This window comes from Fringilla coelebs (genome assembly GCF_963513975.1).
Source record: "Fringilla coelebs genome assembly, chromosome: 15".
Lineage (NCBI taxonomy): Eukaryota > Metazoa > Chordata > Aves > Passeriformes > Fringillidae > Fringilla > Fringilla coelebs.
In genome coordinates, this window is record NC_140041.1 from 4,798,989 (window position 1) to 4,821,191 (window position 22,203).

General features: G+C 42.2%; 1 protein-coding gene across 1 annotated transcript in view; it reads left to right on the forward strand.

Annotated features, from left to right (window-relative positions):
* The window catches only part of SLIT3 (slit guidance ligand 3), a 478,838-nt gene that overhangs the window by 270,618 nt on the left and 186,017 nt on the right, over positions 1-22,203 (forward strand). Inside the window, exons 8-9 of the mRNA XM_084215502.1 lie at positions 14,934-15,005; positions 19,346-19,509. Of these exons, the coding sequence (XP_084071628.1) occupies positions 14,934-15,005; positions 19,346-19,509 (236 nt within the window). The remainder of the gene's footprint in view (positions 1-14,933; positions 15,006-19,345; positions 19,510-22,203) is intronic.

A 22,203-nucleotide genomic window follows, 5' to 3' on the forward strand; every position in this document is an offset into this window, starting at 1 on the left:
GAGGGTCTCTGAAAATCACTGATGCCTGTTACAGATGTAATGTAACTCTCTCTTTATGGGGAGAATATATTTGCATAAATTCATTGATCAATGATTTTGCTAATCCTGCCGTATTTCAGGCATGTCCTTGCAAATTGATGAACATTTCTATCAGTCCTCGGTCCGGATGCTTAATTATGTTACATATTTAGAAAGATGGATTTTTCCTTTCCTGGAGCATATGTAGTAGTTGAATGCTGTGCTCATTCTCCTTCCCTGCCCCATTAGGTTGGAGGGTTTTTTCCCTTTAAGAATAGCCTGGAGCCATACAGGCTGCAGAACTTACCAAGATAAGAGCAGTGGCAGGTTAGAATTATTAGTTTCATGAATCACTGACCAGTATGCTTTTTTGAGGGAGCCCAGTTTTATGGGTTGTGTCATTTAAGCCTGGTGCTGCAGTCGCTGCTCTGAGAGATTCCAAAGTCAAAACTCCAGGAGATACAGAGATTTCTGGCACACCTTCTCTCCCATGATATTAATTGTTTCATTTGCATGCTCTGCTCATCTTGTGACCTGCCCTCCCTCCCCTTTGACTAATACAGTTTCTCCGTCAGTAATACAAAAGATGTAGAACAAGCATTTTGACTGTTGAAAGTCAAATGAATGTGAACGACTTAATCCAGAGGACGCTCAGCTGTGTGTTTCATGCTGATGTGCAGCTCAACACCTTAACCAAGAGCTGAGCTGAAGGCTAGGATGGAATAAAGCTCCTTGCTGATAAAGTTGAGGCGATGACACACTTCTGAGGGAACATGACGAGCTCAAGGTGGATGAGCAGTCATTTTATGCCGTGCTGTGCAGTTCATTGTTTCTATGACTCCCCAAGGCAGCAGGATGACGATGCTCCAGGAGCTGGACGTGGTTCTTTTGGCACCAATGCAGCCTCTGTGGCTGGGGGGAGGCTGCATGTGTGTGCACCACAGGTTCCTGTGATATCACTGTCAGGTATCCCGGGATGTCCTCAGCCCTCCTGCGACGCCGGGGTCGGAGCTGGTGGTGTGTATGGGAACTCCTGCTTCCCCTGGGCTCCGTCGCAACAGCGAGAAATGATCAATGCAAAAACATTTCAAAACACACAACTGTTTCCCTTCTTTTTTGTGTGTGTGCAGCTAAAGGCATTGTTTGTGACCAGTAGGGGGGTAGATGGTTTGTCTTTTTCAGAGGTTGCTTTTGTCCCTCTGCTGTGCTAAGTACATCATAGACAAAGGCTCTGAGCTGTAGCCAGTCTTTGTTCAAGGGAGGACTCAGAAGCCTGGAAAGAGAGAGTAAAACTGTTATGGTAGCTCTGAATACAAGGATTGTTGAGCTCCCAATTGAAGCAAGATGTCAGATATTTTACCTTAAACTGTAGCTGCAGGGACCAGGGTACTATGCATTACATATTAGTGGCGTTATCCAGTATTTTTAGCTAGTACAATAACATTGTGTCTGTAATAAATTAGAAATCAAATCAGTAATATGTAGATAGCTTGGAATTTCTTGGAAGTGAAGTAGATAACTATATCTGCACCTGGAAAATATGCACTAGTAAAACCTGCTTTTGATCTAAAGATCAAATAGTGTCTTTTTTCTTGCTCATCAAAAGGTTATGCATGCAATGTAGGTATATATGAGTGTATATGTAGGTATATATGTGTGATGATGAGAGCATTTTAAAATTAAGGTTAAATCAAGAAAGATAATTTTTCAAACTTAAAAGGTAGAAATAAGATAAATATAAGTTAGATTTTATTTATGTAGCTTATCTAGTCCTGGGCACAGGAATAAAGAAAATGTAAGAGCTGCTTTGAGGACAGAAGTAAAAAATAATGTCAAAGTCATAGGAAGACAAATAATCACTATTTCTATGTTTATTAAGTTATCATAAACGAAGCCATTTCTTGTTAGCTGGTTCAATATTTTTGAAGCAGCATTACATTTCTTTACGTTTAGAAAACGTCCATTGCATTTCTATTTTGGGGTGAATAATCTGAATGCATTGGGTTTAATCTTTACGAGCAATGGATGGCCATGCTTGGGACGTCTGCACATCCTTAGAAACAAATCTAAAAATGCTGTAAGACCATCCAGAAACCTTTGTTATGATGTACCATGTTGCTGGATTGTTTTCGAGAAAATAGCTTGGCCAGTTGAAAAAGCATCGATGGCTACATAAAGCCATTGATGGAAACGACGTTTAGTTGTGCCATTAAAATTGTTTTTCTAAAATTGTTTTTATCCCCCATGTCTTTTGAGTGTTGGGTGGGGTGATGCTTCTTGGTCTGCAAGCACCAGACTGTTGCTTGGAGTGGGCTTTATTTGAGGGTAAAGAGATGAGAACACGGTGCGAGCCAGGCTGATGGCTGTGCTGGAGGGGTGAAGCAGCACAGACTGGGCAGGGTCTCCGTTCACCACTAGACAGACCCTTGGGTTGTGTCTGAGAGCAGCAGGGCTTTGCTGGAGAAGGGGGCACATCGCTGGTTTTGGCCCCAGCGCGGGACGTGGCGCTGCGATCGATGGGTTGCCGCAATGCAGCACCTCTGCAGCGGCGCCTTGGAGGCCGCCAGGAGCCCCCGCCGGTGCAGGAGGCGGCTGCGGGCTGGGCGGGCTCTGGGGAGGGGGAGCCCACGCCGCAGCACCCACGCTTCCTACTGGCTCCTTGGGCAATTCCAGTGGTGTCTTAAAAGGGTTGGGTCCATCTCGTCTGTGAGACATCCCGTCTTCCCGTCCGCGGGAAGGGCGTTGGGAGCCAGGTGAGCCGCTCCAGCTGAAAGAGACCCTCCACAATGGCAGGTATATTTTATTTTGGGTGCATGCAGAGAAATGGTCATGTGTGGAGAGCAATAGAGTCCTTTTATTTAGCTACAGCTCGCGCTTGTAGAATATTCTTGAACAGATCATGGGTGCGTCGAATTTTTTTCTGAGTATATTTTATTTTGTGCTTTTTCTCTGTGGACTGGAGGCAAATCAAGCACTGTGAGTATTTTCCTATTCAGATTGCTATGGTTTCTTACCTGTATTGCATGGATATAAGCAGGTGTTGCTGCTTCTCATGGGTAGGTGGCGTTTGGGAGAAACGAAAAAATTGGAAAGATAGGCATTTTTAAACATATTGACCTTTTTCTTGTGTGGTACACACAAGCGCTGTCTAATGCCTTATTAAAATAAAATCCTGATGGAAAGCAGATCCCTTTCCAGCTTTACCAAGAAACGTAATTGTCCTTTTCTAGAAACTACGTGTAGTCTTTGTTCTTCCAAAGCATTTCTTTGCTCTAAAAATGGAACTTTTCCTTAACAACTGCCCATACACGCAAGTTTAAATTCACAGAATATGTGTATCGCACATCCCCTATTTCACTCATGCGGATTTATACTAGCCTGTATTTTAGCCTTAATTTCCAGCATGGATGAATTGCAGATAGGTGCATGACATACCCTTAGAGTATAAAATTATTCCACAAATACCTTCTCAGTCTTTTGCACTTTGGGGAGGCAATTCTGGCAGTTAAGGTGAAGTGTTCTCTCTTTAAAACATTTTCTTGTTTTCCTTCCTCTGCTGTCCAAACTCAGGAACTCCCTGTGCGGTTCTGTGCCGCACCATGGCCATTGTCCTCCCACTGGAGCTATGGAAGATCTCTTCCTGCTGCTCTCCCACAGTGGGAATGCCAGTGGCCTTGGGAGCTGAGGGGCAGCTGAGGCACTGAGATCAGAGTGGGCTCTGGCCAGAGCAGTATTTTGCCTGCAGGACCCGCTGGTTCTGCTGTTGGGCGAAAACTGAACCCAGGGATTCTGGCAGCTCCCTCTCTGTGGATTCCCATTGCCACCTCTTACGAGGTGTTGGTAGAACCTTTGCCACCAGCGCTTGGCTAAGCTGCCAGCAGTGCCGTGTCACCGTGGGGCTGGTGGCTCGTCCCCCTTTGTTCCCAGCAGCTCCCGCAGTCCCGCAGGCGCTGCCGCATTGCGGCACTGGGGCGGCCACGGCTGCCACAGTCACCAGCCATCCCAAGGAGACTGAGCACGGCCACAGAGCACCCACAGCCAACGCAGGAATCCATTTTTCTCACTTTCCTACCTCAGAAAAGGCAGCTGATTTCCCTCTGCCACTTGGAATGGCTTTTCTGTTGGTGGTGTGTGGAGGAGCACAGAAAGTTGTGTTCATTGTGGGGGGAAGGCTAAAAGAATAGAGAATAGAATGGAATTTTTTTACCATAAAGCTGTAGCAATAAGGCTGAAGTGTACTCAGGACAGGACAAATTAAAACACGGCTTTGAAGAATGATACAGTTCCTTTTTGATCCAATATTAATCAATTTATTTAGAATGTCTTTTGGTGAAGTCCTGTAAGGAAATAGTAACACTCAGCTGACTGAATGCTGAAACCTTTTACGTTGGAAATCTCCATCATTAAAAGCCATCAGCCTGAACAAATGATCAAAGTCGCCTGCTCCTTTCAAATCTTGGAGTTGAGCTGTGTTAGTTTGAATTGGTATGTGTTTATAAAGCTGTTTCAGCTTCAGAAAGGACTGAAACAACTCTTTAGGCAGGCACCTGAGAAACTGCTTTATTTTGCTGAGGAGCTGATGTAACAAATATAAGGTTTGTATAATTTGACTTCATGTTGTTGATTCTTTTTCATCTTTTCCATAAATTCACTCTGGTAGGCTTTCAGACCTCTGTATGCATTGAGAACCCAGTCCTGTTTCCCTTGATTTTGTCAGGAGCAGCACAGAATCCATAAACCACAATTCCTGACATGTATGCAGCTGGGGGACAGCAAGAGCCATGTTTGGTATCTCTATATAACCTAAAAAAAAACCCCAAAACCAACTCTACTTAACCATGAATTTATATTAAAGTGAAATAATTGTGTTGTAAGATTATTGTATTAATTCATTGAACAGGAGCTTTTCAAATGAACCTACAAAAAAAAATTTAGGGGAATTTAAATGGAATGCAATTATATTTTTGATTTCTGTGCTTCCTATGAAAATCTGTGTCTCACTAAATGGATTGCAGGGACTAGATTCACTCCCTGCTGAAATCAGCAATGGGATTTGCTCTGACTTCAGCAGACATTGGTCTGGGTATTATGACAACTGGAATCCTTCCCAGTGGTTTTAGGCAGTAATATCAGCCCTGAAATTTGGTACCATAGAGAAACATCAAAACCACCCTATAATGATGCAAAAGGTTTACTCAGTGTTCACATAAATACTTTGATTTCTTTTAGTCCAAATCAAAATTTTGGATGCAATTGGGACTTTGAGCCACAGCAGGCATTCCCAATAGAGTGTACTGGAAATTGTGGAACCTTTGGGCAGAGACCTGAGAAAATTTCTTGATTCAAAAATAAAAAGGAAAGCCAATGTTTCATTTGCAGTTTTTGAGTTTAGAAGAAAAACTCATTGGAGAATTCTTCATTCAAAAATAAAGCACTGGCAGAATAATTTCAGCCTGCATTCTCTTGTCTTTGCACCAATGGTTCTATATTTTAATTCAGGCTGAACGGAATTTGTATTTTCTGCCTAGAATTAAAGTGCCATGTAAAAGATTGAAAACCTGATTGAAACTTCTCTAAAAAGCTTTTTCAACTCTCACTAGGCATAGATGTTAGAAAGAATTGGGAGATGCAACTGGTACATGTATTTTGTACAGCTGATAGAGGTGACTTGATTGTGTGGGAAAATAGCAATGTCTTCCTGTGCACAGAAAGAGAAACTTCCTCTAGGGGAAGCAATAAGACATTTCATGTAAGACCACCTGAATGACATTCTTGATTTAACATCTAACAAAGTACACAATTAAATTTGTACCCACTTTCTCTGTATAAACTTTATTATGTTTTATTTTACCTTATCCTGTTCTCTGCTTTGTCTTGTTTTGGAATATTTTATTTATTTGGGTGTTGGTGGAAGTAAGTAAATTCAGGTATCATGATATGTATGTGCATATCTAAAAATATCTATAAATAAGCTATAATTAGCTATAATTTGTCTATAAATTCATGGCTAAAGGTAACACCAGAAAGGTTTGGCAATATGTTACCAAAATCCTTAATTTTGCCCATGCTTGGTTTTTTTCTGGCCTCTTGCCCATTTCCACTGATGCCCAGTTCCAATCTCTTTAGCTGGATAACTTGCCCATTTTCTTCCTGCAAATCCTCTTTTTCCCTGTCCCCTGCTCTTAACCTCAGCTCCTGAGTTTGCCCATCCCACAGACTTCAGCCAAGGCCCAGCCAGACTCCAGGGAGAATTAATGCAGTAATTACAAGACTTAAGCTAATATGCCCTAAAGTTATCACTGTGGGCAAGTGTGAGGATCCTGGTTCTTGCCAGGTGACAAAACAGACATTTTAAATGAAGAATCTGTTTTTATAACAACTCAGTTTCCCTAAAGCCTGATGTTTCTGAAAGGAATCTCACTCCTTCAAGGGGAAAAAAAAACAACTGCCTTAAACATCTGGCCTTTATAATAAACTTAAATAGCTAAAATCTGACAGTTATATGCAAATTAAAATTAGCCACAGAATGGGAAGAACCAGACAATTGCAGCAGTAAACACTGTCGGCAGTTCTGTGTATAATTCTATGCTAAGCTTATTTACTTTATTTTTTCCATACATTTCTAAAACAAAGATTTTCTTCCCTCTGTATCCTTGAGATGTTCCTACTTCTGATGTCAGCTTCCCAAGTTAACGATGGTGGAGCCTCTCACTTTGCCGCGATGAGAACATTTGCGAACACATTGTCAAAAGACTAATACTAGAACAGAAACCACAAATTGGCAACCAGTTATTTTTATTTCAGTGGCTTCTTCGTGTCACCTGGAGACTATTTAGACCATTATTTGCCTGGGCTAACGTTGTGTTTAAAAATAGCACTTTCCTGGTGCCAACTCGTTTTAGAGTTGGGTACAAATATTGAGACAAACCCCCAGCTGTTATTGCTTGTGCTGCTAATTTGAGGTGTCAGCTCGGAGCTCTGCTGCTCCGTGGCAGTGAATGAGGCCCCTTGTGAGATCATTATGTTTCCTAACAGTGCTGAGGAACAGATTAATCAGTGCAGCATCAGTTGCTTTCATTATCTGCCCACATGGTAGTTGTGGGCTTTAACTTAAACAGTCTGTGGTGAGATCAAGGAATTGAGAACAAGAGGCACTGGGGGCTCACCACGACTCAGGAGAGGCAGTTGAGTTTTGGGCTTTGTCTAACAAGCAAACCTTGGAAGCTGAGGGTGGCTGCACTCAGTGCTGAGGGATGGAGTGCTGAAGCCACTTTGCTTTTTCATCAGAGGCCATAAGAAACAGGAAATATTTCATTCAATACAAATTCCTCCTGACCTATGTGAAAAATAGCTCTTTACAGCTATTGGAAACGCAGCTCCTTTTGCCCTGCAATCTGAAAGTTAATTACAAACATTAATTATGGCAGCGTTTGAAACTCAAGTCTTGTGGTTATTACTGAATTTAGATTTAGATTCACCTTTTGGAATTGTTGCTGTTAGTTTTATTGGGCGCTGGAGGGGGTCAGGTGTCATCCACTGCCCCTCCCTGGGGCAGGCCCATCCAATGCCATTCCTGACAGGGATTCATTTAGTATTTTATTACAGACTTCCCTCCCAGTGGCTGCACACTCTGTAACAGCTCTTTTCTGTATTTTTCCTGTTCTTATTGTAAGAAAAATTTTCCCTATATCTAATGAAAGTCCCTCTCTCTGAAATTTAAACCTGTTACTGCTTTGCTTAGCCCGTGTGTGAATACAAGGAACAGAGGATGTCTTTTTCCTTTGCAGTGACATTTTATGTAGTTGAATGGAGCTTTAAAAATAAGTGATGTGAAACTGCTAACACAGAGGCCTAAGGTAATGGCACTGCTAGTGCTAAATTATGGTGCTGGTCAGCTCCCAAATTCATGTTTCATCTCTGCATTTCAGACAGACCCTGAGATCCTCCTTTTATCTGCATAAATACTGATGGAGATGTCTAATCTTGCACAGACTCGACTGTTTCAGTCCACATGCACACTGGGAAAAAAAGATTCCTTCACTTTTATTTACCAACACTGCACACACAGACAGCCCCCAAAGCTTTGGGGTCATTGTCTTCTGAGCTCCACTGGCAACTTAGGCAGAGCTGTTCAGCTTTTTTTTTTTTTTCTCTATTTTTTTTGCCTCACTTCACCCACTTCTGAGTAGATGTAACATTATAAAAAAAACTATTAGCACGAGAGGCTTAATTATGCTTGGAGATGCCTTGGTTAAGTCTGAATGAATTTCCTGGTCTCATTTAGTGGATGTATAGCTGCACTGGGGATAGGAGCTGGGAGCCATGGCAGTGATCTGGGAGTATGACAGTAATTCACTCCTGGGAACGCTCCCAGCTGCAGACACACCATTTGTAGCTATCCATTGCATGCACATGGATAATAATCTTGCATTAGGCCCAATTACATGGTGTTATGGACACACAACAGGGGGATTACACACCCAGCCAGGAGCACCCCATGACAGAGCAGGGGGGTAATTGGAGGAGACAGAAGGAAATGTTGGTTGTTAGTGCTGCAGGGCCTGGCACAGCTCAGCCCCACCAGCCTGCTCCCCTTGGTTTGCTGCTCCCTTTCAGCATCTCACTGTCAAAACCCAGGTTTATCACAGAGGGAGTAACCCAGCACCACCTTTTCACAATGTGTTAAGAGAGTTCTGAGTGGGAAAAGGAGCTGAACATCGTTGTTTAACTTAGAGTGAAGCCCACAGACACATGGAAGGCTGTGCTGCCAAAGAAGGGCTGGAGTTTGTAGGATTCCTGATATCAAATCCTGTGTGTTAGAAACCTGTAAAAAAATCTGCACTGCTCAAACACAAACTGCACTCAAAACCAGCAATAATGTGGTACATGAAATGGTGCCTTTGCAGAGCTCTTCCTCCATTCACCTGCCAGTAAATGGGTCTGAATATTTCTTTCTAACTGAGAATTTTGCAAATGCTGTGGTGTCTTGTGGTCAGCCAGAAGCGACACAAAAGCAGCCTGGTGTGGATCAAAACCCTGAATGGCCAGCACAGCAGGCCTCTAGTAACCATGGGAGATGCTTATTAAGCCTTGGGGAAAAGTGTTTTCCCAACTGGAGTTGAGTTTGGATTAAAATGTCTCACTTTGATTAGCTGCCTTGCTAATCAGCTGCAGATGTGGAATGGGGAGGAAACCAGTCCCTGTTAGTGACAAGCAGCAAAGGGCATCTTCAGCATCCAACAGGTTCCCCCCTGCCCCTTTCACTTGACTCTGTTCAGGTTGAAGCAAGAAGGAAGCATCACTGTGGCTACTGCACTGGACTGATGCACATTATGGAAATGCCTTGTACTTAGAAAAATGGAACATCTGCATTGTTTGGGCTTTTCCCCCTTTTGTCAATGATCAACTAGGATACCAGAAGTTTTTTTATGCTGGGATGTAGCAGGTGGTATTGTCATAAATGTTGTGTTAAGCAAAAAAACCACAACCCTCCTATGCTTTTTCCCATTTGAAGTGTGACTGGAAACATTAGGACAGTCACTTTTTACTAAATAATTGATGTTTCAGATATTTCTGTTGTGTTGTGTAATGTTTTCTGTCAGAGGAGATCCTTTTGGTATTAAATCAGATTAGAGCACGTGGACATGTTGTCATGAAAGTATCTGATTTCAGATGAAATTTTCATCTGATTTCAGATGACAAAGTTGACAGGCATTCTGATGTTTATTATATGCTCTTAATTACATTAATTGAATTCTAAGTAAGGGAAGCAAAATCTTTGTGTGATCTGTGATTTACAGAATTGAGATCGAATATCGACCTGACAGCCTGGGATTTCTGCTCTCTGAATCGGTCCAAGGGACCTGGAAAGGTGCTTAAAAAAATCTGAGTATTTAAAATAAAATATTTGTATTATTAGTAGGGTTTAAAATTTAAGTAGTTTCCTTTTTTCTCAAGGCCTCTGCCATAAAAGTTGTGTGATTTTGTTTTTTTGTGATTTTTTGTGATTTTTTGTGATTTTTATGTGATTTATTGTTTTTTTCTGACTCTAGTCAGTCTGTGCAAGGTGGAGAAAGGTATAAAGGATAATGCATAAATATTATTGAAAAAAACACAGACAAGACAGTCATTTCTGCAGGCTAGGGATTTTAATGTATTTACATTGAGTCTGGAATTACCAGGGAACTGCAGTGGTGTTCATGAATTTGAAGCAAGGCAAAAGAGAACAGAAACACAACTGCATGGAGTTAAATTTGCACCCAAAGTTTGAGGAAGGAGATAAGTAATTGTTTTCAAATTGTGACAGGATTGCAGACTGAGCACTCTTTCCTTCAGGAAAATTCTGATTAGTGGGGGCTATAAATCAGCTTTATATTTCAGAAGGAGGAAGGCAGCTCCCCGTGTGCTGTAGCCAGTTTGGGTGAGTGGCAGAGCAGTGAGTTAGGAGATCTGCTCCTCTGGGGCTGTAAATTGGAGTCAGTGGGACTCTGACAGCTCCCAGTGGTGAGGCTGTGCCACCTCAGAGACTGCTGAGCTCACGTTCTGCATCTCCCAAGCAGTCCTTGGAGGATCCTTAGGGCTGCTGCAGTCTGCTTCTGCTTACCCTGCAGGATGTGACAAGGATCACAGCCCAAGGTGGGAACTTGGCTGGCATAAATAATACTGTCTGTAACCCCAATTTCCTGAGCCAGCATTTTGGGTGTGAATAGTTTACAGGGAGAGGACTTCTGAATGAGAGGACAGTGCTTTGTCAAGGGACCTGCTGGGGTCTGGAAGAGGCGGGAGGTGTAAGGCTGAGGAGCACTCAGCAGAATATGTGTCCCCTTATGATGCTGGAGGAGTGAGAAGATTCTGGAATTCCTGTTTCTCACAGCTTCCTGCTATTTACAGATCTCTTTCTATGGATTTGAATTTTGGGCAGATCAATCTGAGGCTGGAACCTTGGAGCAGCCAGCACACAACTGGAGCATCATTTATTTTTTCCCTTCATGTATTAAAAATGCTGCTTGTGTTGGTTTGTTCACCCCTGCCAGGACACATCTCTTAAAAAAAAAAATTGCTGGGAAGGAAAGATGTGCGTGATGGAAAGCCTTGCAGGATGTCCCCAGAGCACATCTCTACCTGAACACACTCCCCTGCCAGAGTTCCACTGCCTGGGAGCTGAGTGCTGTTCAGCCAGAGCAGCAGGGTTAAATCCCTGCAGCTCCAGCTGGGCTCTGGTGCAGGCAGTTCTCTGGCAATTAGTGCCCTTTGCAGTGTTTGGCCTCCTCTGTTCTGAAATAATTGCTGTTATCATAGATGTTTTATTGCCTTCATTATGGTTAACATTTAAATATCAATGAAATAGTATTCTACTAAGTTATCTGTGTAGTAGCTGTCTGCTGGAGTTATCCCTGAAATTTGTGTGTAAAGAGAATGTTAATTCAGTACTGATTTAGGACTCTTAGAAGGAGGCTTATAAATTTGTCAATTAACTATGGGGAACCTTTGCTTTTTTGAAAATAAGCAAGTATTTGAAACCATTACAAAACCCGAGCCACTCTCATCTGGAATCTTGTGAGCAGAAATGCTGTGTGACTGGAATAAAGCTTAGTCTGTTAAATAGAAATATTTTGAGAACATGTAAAATATTTTTGAATCATCAAGTCATAAGAGGTGACCCTTCTGCATGCAGATGACTTGCACTGGGGGACAGGGATTGTTCTCTGCCCTCGGTGCAGAAGGAAGCTCACTGTCACAGCCTGCTCTGCCTGAATCCAATCCACCCCCTTTAGAAATCAATAGAAAAATCTCTCTTGAATTCCTATGGCCCCCATTGACTCCTGTAGTGCCATATGTGACTGATTCAGACATCAGCCACGTCTGTGATTTAATGTTTGTGAACTGACTTCACATGTGGCTTTTATTTATCACTGCATACCTAAAATCCTCCATACCAGTGCATAACTCATTTTAAAGTAACAGGCAACCAAGGCAGAGGGCTGCCTCAGAATTATATTTTTATGTTTACAGGACAGGAAAATGGTGATGCAATTATAAATTCCATTTCTGAGCCCTGTTTGAACTTCCCAGCATGTAAAGAGCAAACACATGCAGATACTGAAGGGTGGGTGTGTTCATGTACTTATTCATGCACTCTCAGTGGGTTTGTTCCCTTTCTGAAATTGTTGTTCAGGCTTGTTTTTGTCTCATTGACCACAACTGGGTGAACAAGGGAATGGAGTACTAGCTGTGTATGACAGAGAGGTTCATTTTGCTCCCTGCCATCTGCCCCGTGGGATGTGAGTTGTCACTGTGACCTTAGCAGGGACTGAGGCAGGGACTGAGTTGTCACTGTGACCTTAGCAGGGACTGAGGCAGGGACTGAGTTGTCACTGTGACCTTAGCAGGGATTGAGGCAGAGCTTGCAGCCCTAACGCTGGTGCTCAGGGTGGCACCAGAGCAGAGCCCTGCAGGCTGGCAGGCACAGCTGGCAGAGGGGCTGGCAGCTCCAAGAGCTGCCTGCCAGCTCTCCTGCCGAAGCTGACAGTGTTTCCCTCTTCATCTTGCCCTTTACATTTTTAGCAGGCTGCCTTTGAGTCCTTGGGCATTGAGAACCTGAATCCACAAACCCAGTGGTTTGTGCACTCATCAGTCCCAATACTTGGGTGTGTGCTCCTTGTTCAATTCTTAATATCTTGAAGTTTTCCAGAGGATCTGGAATGAATGCTACATGTTATACTCTAAGTTATCATGTGCTAAGACTGACAGCTCTTATCAGCCTGGTATGTGAACGTGTGTGACTTGACTGATACAGATCTCTGGCAGCAGATCTCACATGCACATTCCAGATTTCCAAAACTCTGCTTTTACTGACATAACTCTCTCTGCTCACAGATTTGGAAAGGAAGGGTAACTTTGCTCTGTTGGTGCAATTTGCTGTCATGGCTGTCAGCCCCCAAGCTGGCTCCAGATTGCCAGTGCATCCATCTGGTGCAGCACTGGGCTGGAATAACAGCTCTGGAGACTACTTGGGTGCTGTCCTGCCAGGATGCAGCACAGCAGCAGCAGCAGCAGCAGCAGTAAAACAAGCTGCCAGTGTCAGAGCTGCTCCCACCCTGCTCCTGAGTGTGCCTGTGCAGAGCCAGGATACCCTGCAACCTCCTGCCTTTGCCAATCTGTGTGTATGTGTGTGTGTGTGTGTGAGTGTGTCTTCCTGTGTACCCAAAACCCAGTCTTAATGGGGTAAAATCTAATTAGCTGTAATCTGTTGATGTTTTAGATGATGGCTCTGCCAAGGGATTTCTAGGCAGAATTGTAAAAATGGTTTTTGAATTGCCAGATGACCAAGAAAGAGAGTTAACTCCTGGAAGACTTTTCTAGAGCTTTTGATTGAATGTCCTATACAAATACATGACATTGGAATAGCTAAGTAGTTCAGGGAAGGATGAGGTGCTGTTCCTGCTTCAGCAGGTATGTATTGATGTATTCTTCAGCACATCCATAAACACACCAAAGCACTGTCTTGTGCCAAAGTGACCCTGTGGAATTCTGTGCCCCTTGTAGAAAGTAGAGGTTGCTCCCTGCCCTGCTGCACGTTTCAAACATGCAGAGACAGGACTGGCCATGCTGGGACTCTGAGTGGCCACCAGCCCTGTCCATTCTCATGACAAACTGGGCTACTGTATTTGCAGATTTGGTGCTCTGGCAGCATGGCAATTATGCCCTGTTGAAGTGCTTTCCATTTCCTGTGCCATCTTAATAAACTTTATAGCTTCTAATTTGCTGGAGAGTCATTGATATAATTATGAGCTACACAAATGGGAGCAGCACACTCAGCTGATGGCAATCTCATTCTTCCTGAGAAGCTCTAAGGGGGTCCCTCCAGCAGCCCAGATTTTCTCTTTAGGCTCAGCTTTGACAGAGCAGCATCAATCCTTCCATGCCTGGGTCAGGACATGCTTTATTACAGGCTGCTCCACTCCCCATCTATTTTTTCCTGAGGAAGGGGAGGATTGGGAGCCCATCCATCTGGGTGTTTCTGAGGAGCAATGGAAGCTCTTTGTCTGTGTCAGCAGGCTGTACTAACAAGCCTGGGAGAGCCAACAGCTCTCTTTTGGTCACAGTACTTCCAAATCCTTCAAACTGCCTTTCAATGCTGTGCCCAAGTGTGTTGTCCCCCACTCACATTGTATTTGCTGGGAAATGCCCCCATGAAGGCAGGAATGATGAATCTGACTCCATGTGAGAACATGTAGGCTCATTTATTACTTTATGATACTATATTATATTAAAAAATACTATACTAACTATACTAAAGAATACAAAAAGAATACTTACTGAATGCTACAAAGATAATAATGAAAACTCGTGACTCTCTCCAGAGTCCTGACACAGTTTGGCCCTGACTGGCCAAAGAGTGAAAAAAACTCCCAGCAGAACCCAATGGAACAATCACCTGTGGGTGAACAATCTCCAGACACATTCCACATGAGCACAACACAGGAGAAGCAAATGAGATAAGAATTGTTTTCCTTTTCTCTGGGGCTTCTCAGCTTCCCAGGAGAAAATCCTGGGTGAAGGGATTTTTTCAGAGAATGTGAATGCCACACACTCAGGCTGCACCAGGTTTTCAAAGTGGCAGCTGGACAGGCAGGTCTGGATCTGTTCCAGCAGTTGATAAAAACTCATTTTCTGTACCCCTCGTTGCCCAGACGTGGCAGCAGTGACCTCCAGCCGTGCTGATGCTGCTGTTGGTTGCTTTCCCTGAGCAGCATCTTTCATGGTTATGTCACAAATTGTCACAGCTATCAGGGAGTGTGCCTTGCTGCTTGCCAAGAATTTTAACAGGTTGTTTCTGTAAATGGTGTGTTGGTGAAGAGATGCAAATTATTGATCAACCTATTTTTCTCTCTTTTTTTTTTCTGTCCTCACAGTACCCTCAACAACAACAACATCACCCGCATTCCTGTTACCAGCTTCAACCACATGCCAAAGATCAGGACTCTGTGAGTAGGATCTTCTCCTTTTACAATGCAATCCTGATGCTGTGAGCCAACTTTCTGGCTATTTGTCACCTGTGATAATCTCATTTCAGTGCCTCAGGCTGCCTCAGGGGCTGGGGAGCCCAGGTAGGGCTGTGAAGGGGCTGGTGCCCCCAGAGCCCTGAGAGCCACTGTTCTGGATCTGCCCAGCCTTGAGGAACAGTCAGTTTTATCAAGATTTTGAATTTACCCAGAAAATAAACTGGCTTTTTTTTTTTTTTTTCCTCCTGGGAAAATCCATAATGTGAAATGTGTTCCAAGCTGGAGCATCAGCAAGATGGTAAAAACTGCTCAGATGGATCAAATTATTGAATTTTGTTAATATCCTGTGTTTAAATCCCATTTATTCTTTTCAAATTCAGAATGCTAATTTCTGAAACAAGGCATTTTTAAAAAAGATGAAAAAAGCATCTTTCCAGATACTTTCTGAAACAAAATGTCACTTATTCTGATAGATTTTTTTTTATAAAAGCTTCTCTTATATCAAATCCATTTGTTTTTGAGCTGCATGCCATTGCACTGGAAAAGCTCTGTTCTTTAGTAGATCAAAATACAAAGACTGTGAAATTAGACTAAGCATTTGTATAATTTAGCCATAGCCTACCAAAACCATTTCCTTAAATAAATTATTTCTTTAAATTCCTTTAGGGAATACACAACTTCAGGAAAAGTCACGTCTAAACAAAGCACCCCTGTTTTTCCTCCAGATTCTCAAACTCATCCAAGATGTATTTAATTCTAGAGGCAAAAAAAAGGAAATAGTAGCTAGCCTGAAAATTTTCTGTGCCACTGAAAAAATACAATACTTCAGGGATGCTATGCATGCATGTGCAAAATCATATTAAATAAATTAACAGAACTGAAGAAAAATGGCTCTTACTTATGTCAATCTCTGTAAGATAACCTCTGACTTAAATTTGCATTCTTCATCAAATGATGACATTATTAAGATCTTAATGTAAGTAATTAAATGGAAATGAGATATTTGTCTTTTAGAAGAGAATGGCTAAAGAAGATAAAGGTGTAGAGTTAAGGTTCCTGGAATTTTGCCTTTTCTCATTCAGAAAATTTGCCTGGCTTTTCCAGATTAGCCAGTCTTGTCTGTTAGCAGAGCTCTGTGCCTTCAGTGTCTTCTGCCATTTTTCCTTTAGTTTAATTTCAGAGATGGCTTTGTATATAGCTCCCTGGAGACTTACACTGACTAATCCCCCTCTGCTGTAATTAAGGGGGGGAAAAAAAAAAAGAAAAGAGAAAAAAGGGAAGAAGTAATAAATAGGATTTATAAAGGGAAGCTTTTCTATTGAATTCTGAGAGACACGTTTATAGAGCCTGAATGCTGCCCCATTCTAAAAGGATTTGCTGGAAATTTAATTTTGGGACTATGGATAAAAGGGCAACTTTAGCAAACTTGCATTTGTATTCCTTCACCTGATGTTCTGTAAAGTCAGTTTCATCAATATCAAATGACAGGTTCCAGTCTCCACAGACTGCCAAATAACACACAGCACCCCTAGCAGGGCAATGTAGGAATTTGTATGAAGATATTCTTTGGGGGAGGATGTTAATGTTCTCTCAAGTTTCTTGTTGGAATGTGTAATGGATGATGTTTCTCACAGTTTGGTGACTTCACTGTTCCCTTAAAAAATGGCCATCAGTGTGTCCACCTTCTCAAATAGCCTGACACTTAGATGTGCTTTTCTTTGGAAGATTTTTGTAGGAGATGCCTGCTCTGAGTGTTCCTTAAGTAGGGATGAGCCCTTTTTGCAGTCAGCTGAGGCCCAGTGCAGTGTGGACAGTGTTTTCCTTGGTGTCTCTTTTACACTCTGGTGAGATCCATTAGCAGGATATTTGGGGATGCTCCTGCTGCAGCCAGTGTGCTCTGATGGTTCTGTGAATAAGCAGCTTTTCTTCATGGCTCTCAAAACAATCTGCCTATGGTAGAACAGAGAAAAAAATATAAAAAGTGTATTAACCTTCAACATGAGCACTCAGGGGAAAGAAGAAAAAGGGTAAAATGCCAGGAAGTTTTGAAGCATTTGAAGAATTCTTTGCTAAAATCAGCTCTTCTGTGCTAAGATTTTTTAGTTAACTGTCTTTTCTGTTCTTAAGTTTCATCGATTTTTAGCCTTGATTGGAAGTGACAGGAATTAGTTTTTATTGATCTGCTTTCCTTTGCTTGAAACAGCTTTATTTATGATAAAGCATGTTCTCTCTACCTATTTGCTTAATGGTAAGTGTCCTGTTGTCTCTGCATCTGTGAATTACTGCTGGGACAGGTAATTACATTATTTCTTTTCATTTTTTTTTTTTTTATTTAAGGGTAAACTGAAAATGTGCAAAAGCATTTCAGTGTTTTTTGTGTTCCCATGGAATTGGTTTATAATATTTTTGAAGTACTGTTAAAATTCTTCTTGAGGCTGTATTTATTAGTATAATTATCAAAAATATATTCTGATAGGCTGCTTTGTTAATATAGGGTCTCTAAATGATCTCTCCAAGTGGAGTAGCTGTGCCAAAAGGCAAGGAGGGCTCTGCTGAGGCAGAGAGCTGGTGGTTTGCACTATTGAAACATGAACCCTCAAAACCCAGATAAATCAATTTATTGAGGGGGAAAAAACCAGCTCACAGAACTGGAGAACTGCCTAACCCTAGCCCTTTCTGTGAAATAGAGCTTTTCTCACTCATGCCTGCATGCAGGGGGTGCAAGGAATGGCATGGGATGAGCTCAGTTCCAGAAGGAAGCAGATCCTGAGTATCATTGTTGATTGCTGTGGTGGGAAGGATGAGACTCTGAGGGCTTAAATGAAACACTGACTCTCTTAGGTTACAACAAATTCTGACTTAGGATGATTTCTGGCTAGATGATATTTATGTGTTTATGTGTTCTTCAGCAAAAAGACAAATTAATGGGTCATAACAGCTGAACATTTTACTAGAAATCTAACTTGCTGCAGCTTCAACTAAAGGGCTTCACAATCTCTAAACTCAAGGTCTTCTAGTGATCCTTGTAGAACAATTGCATTTTACAGTGCTCCCAGGAGATCAGTGCTTTCCATCTCTGCAGGATAACCTCTCAGTGCCAGATTTGTGGGGTTTTTTTCCTTTTCCTTTATTGTGGCTGTCCACCCCAGACATACAAATCTGGGCACTGTCAGCCCAGGCGCCGCTGCTGGGCTGAGCTGCTGCTGGGCTGTAGGGACAGCTCACAGACAGACAGTTCATTTCTGTGGAGCATGGACAGGGCTAAATCTGGTGCACACCAATTCTGTGCCTGTAATATTAGTGAATAATGCTTTGTCTAACCATTTCTGACAGGATTTTTAATCTGGTTCATGATTTCATTTGGTGCAACACTCCAAATGCATGAGTCATTACAGGAATGAAATAATTAACGTCCTGAACTTTTGGTTTTGACCTGAAGTTTGGTGGCTATTTAAATGACCAGATTTGTTCCCTGAACCCATCACCATTTTGCAGATGTGATAATGGTTCTGCTAGTCCTGGCAGGGCACTGCCCATGAGTGGGTCTTTCATGAGCTGAAAATTCCTGTCTATACTTTATGTCCTTTATACTTCTGTTAAATTACTACAGGAAAAAGGGCATTGATGAACATGTACAGGCAACACAGGAACAGAAATGGTATCAATAGCCTCTGAAGTTTTATTTTGCCTGTCTTTTCCCAGAATATTCTGAGTTGGAAGAGATTCTTAAGAATAAGTCCAAGTCTTGAGTGAATGGCTCATACAGGGATTATACAACCCTGGTGTTATTAGCACCCTGCTCCAACCAAGGGAGCTAATGTGGGGAGGTTCTCCCTCTCCACCTCTCCCCAAAGGATGGAGGAGAGGGAAGAATCACTCCTCATCCTGTTCTTCAGCCTGGTCCTCATGTTTAGACAGGCCATTCTTTGAATTCACTCAGAGATACCACATTGATGCAGTTCTTTCTGATGTGAAATCTCAGACAAAGCGATTACATGGAGCAATCTTAAATTCTGCATATTTTTGTCTCTAGAATGGCCAGCTGTAGGTGGATCACCACTGAACTGAATTTTTGGAAAACATTACAAATAATAGCACAAATTTATATCTGACCTTTGTGTAATATTGACAACAGCCAAGCCCTGACTCATCTGTAAATAAGAACTTTGGGTGATCCCACTGAAATGGCAGCGGAGAGCGGGGCAGGCTCGCGGCCGATGGCTCCCGTTGTGGGTTTTGTTTATACAACCCCAGTAACTGTGGGTTTGCTGTGTGTTTTGTTTAGAAAAGCCCAGTAACTGTGGGTTTGCTGTGTTTTGCAGGCGGCTGCACTCCAATTTCCTGCACTGTGACTGCCACCTGGCCTGGCTGTCGGACTGGCTGCGCCAGCGCCGCACCATCGGCCAGTTCACCTTCTGCCTGGCGCCCGTCGGCCTGCGCGGCTTCCTCGTGGCAGAGGTGCAGAAGAAGGACTTTGTCTGCTCTGGTAATGCTGCCAATCTTCCTTTATCTATCTCATATCTATCTCATATCTCCCTTATCTATCTCTGTGTTTGTGTTCCAGTAAAAAAAGCGGTGTGGAAAATGGCTGTGTTGCGTTCGAACGCAAACGCAGCAATCCTGTTTGGTTTTGTCGTCGCTGAACTGTATGGGAGGAGATCAAATTGGTGTTTTTTTCAGCTTTGTGAGAATTATTGGATTCCAGTTAACGTTTTGGTTCTCAAATTACTTCTTCTGCTTTAACGTTGCCAATGATATCAACATAAGAAATCAATTATGTGTGGATAATTTGGTGTTTCTCAAGGGAAGAGCTCTACAGCTGACTGGGATACAAAGGAAAGGAAATAGAAAATGCAAATCTGAGTCTGTTGACAAATGATTGGACTTCAGAACATGAGGAGCAGATTTTATCCCAGGGACTGAAACAGGGATTCTTAGGGAGCCAGTGCACTTTGCTGTTGTACAAGTTTCCACACTGATGGTACAAATCATGTGTCTGCATGTTGGGTCTGTTCATCAAGTCTCTGGAACTGCCCTTGGTTCTTGTAGCATTCAAATACATTTTCCTAAAAGGAGGAGAAAAAGAACGAAAGAAAAAATGACAAAAAGTGGAAAAAGAGATCTGTGAGTTGGGTTGAAAGGAAGGATGTGGTGGAGGAGCAGCATGGCAGTGTGTATGCTGCGGAAAAAAAGATACCAGACATAAGTTTGGAGGTGGTTTTGCAGCCCTTGTGGTGACAGAGGGCTTGTTATGGAGATGATGTGAGTCTGAACCTTGATAGACTGCAAGTCCTGTGCTGTTTTGTTCCTCATCACTCACAGCCTGTGAGCTCTAAAGCTTTATCCTGTGGGTACATGGATTGGCTGATGGAAATACAGGAGAGCTGCTCGTGCCAGAAATGTTTTAGGAATACTTTTTTCTGCCATTTACATGTGACTAAGAGAAATGGTTGCATTTAGAGAAAGGAGAAAGGTTTGACCCCACTCAGTAAATTAATGTCCAGCCCAAAGGTGTGCTGAAGTGTTATGGGCATGTGGAAAGTGAAGTTGTGCATGGTGCTAATTGAGACATGATATTTCAGATATTTGAGTGCTGAGCAGCTTCTACACTGTAGTGGAGATGATAGGCAGAGTATCTGATAAGTTATATCAAAAGTTTAACTAAAGAAAAAGTTTAGAAATGTAACAGTCTTGGGAGAGGAAGGATAAAACAAATGGGTAAATGAATGAGCTATTAGCAGGAGCTAATTTTACCAAAGAGGCAACCACAGCTTTTTTTTTTTCTCCCTCTCATGAAATGAAGTTTCAGATGGAGCATGAGTTCAGCTATTTGGATTTATGATACAGTGAAGTGGAGGAAAATGAGTTGTTTAAGTCAGGAGAAGAGATAATAATTGCTGAATGAGAAATGTAATGTGAACAGAACTCATTTAAATGGGGTTGTCTGTGCAGACTGAGACTTCCAAAAGTGACAAGGTTTTTAACAGTTCCCTGTTGGACCAAGAGGATATAGGCGTTCTCTCAAGACCTGCCTGCTTTTGTAAAAAATACAAAATCATGAAAATTCAAGGAAAGAAATTTTCAGTGAGACAGTCCATCAACTGTATCCCTGTAACTCTCATTTGGGAAATGAAATGAAACGTACTGAAAAAGAAATTAATTTGGAGAGCTCATTTTAGTGGTGGATTTAGCGGAGAACTCAGCTTAGTACATGCTAGTTCGATAAAAACCTATGTGGACAGCTAGTTTAAAGAGGATATAAATCTTCCCTTCTCCCCATTACAGCTCTTATGTCTGATTTTAAAGCATAATTTGTTAATGTGTGAATATGAAGTCAGACCAGGACAGGCGGTGAAGAGCGAACTGAACTTGTCCCTCTGCAATGGAATTTTGTAGAAATGAAGGTTATGGGAATTACTGTAACCAGGAGCTGGCAGGGACAGCCACCTTGGCATCCTACTTAGGAAGAGCTGAAATTCAAAGTGGTGAATGGCTCTGTTGAAGTACTGGTTCAGGACATCCAGCACTTGTGTTTTTATGGCAGTGGGGATATCACAGCAGCCAAAAACCCTCAGCTTTTCCTTCACTGTGAAATGGGCTCCAGCAGAGCATTCCAGTTCAAAACTGGTGCTGCTGGGTGCTTCAGAGGAGAAAGAGTAGATTCATAATTTGGGGAAAGAAGAAGCACAACACTGAAAAACTGACAACTCTTCGCACTTTGAACCTTATGCAAAAATAGCAATGTTTTATAATTTTATGAGAAATATTTCTTTGGAAATAGATTTTGAATGCTGTATGCCAACTGGGAAAAAAAGAACTGAAACAAAGATAGAAAAGTGCCATAAATAGAACCCAAGTTGCTGGATTCCCTGTGGACGTGTCCTGTACCATGGTTTTTGCATTAGGAGCAAAATCTCTCCAGATAATGTTGCTGAAATAAGAGTTGTATGCAGGTATATCGAGGTAAACTGAGTAACCTGGGTGTCAGTCTTTCAAAAATGTTGTTCAGCTTGGATTTTACAAACTCTAAATTATTATATAATGTATAATATAAGTTGTGATTATATAAAGTATTATTTGTATTAGTTAAAAATATTAAAAAGCTGATTCAAGTGGTGCATGTAGGTCACCTGTGAGCAGTGGAGAAGCTAGTCTAGGTTTCTCCTGTTTGAGCATTTGG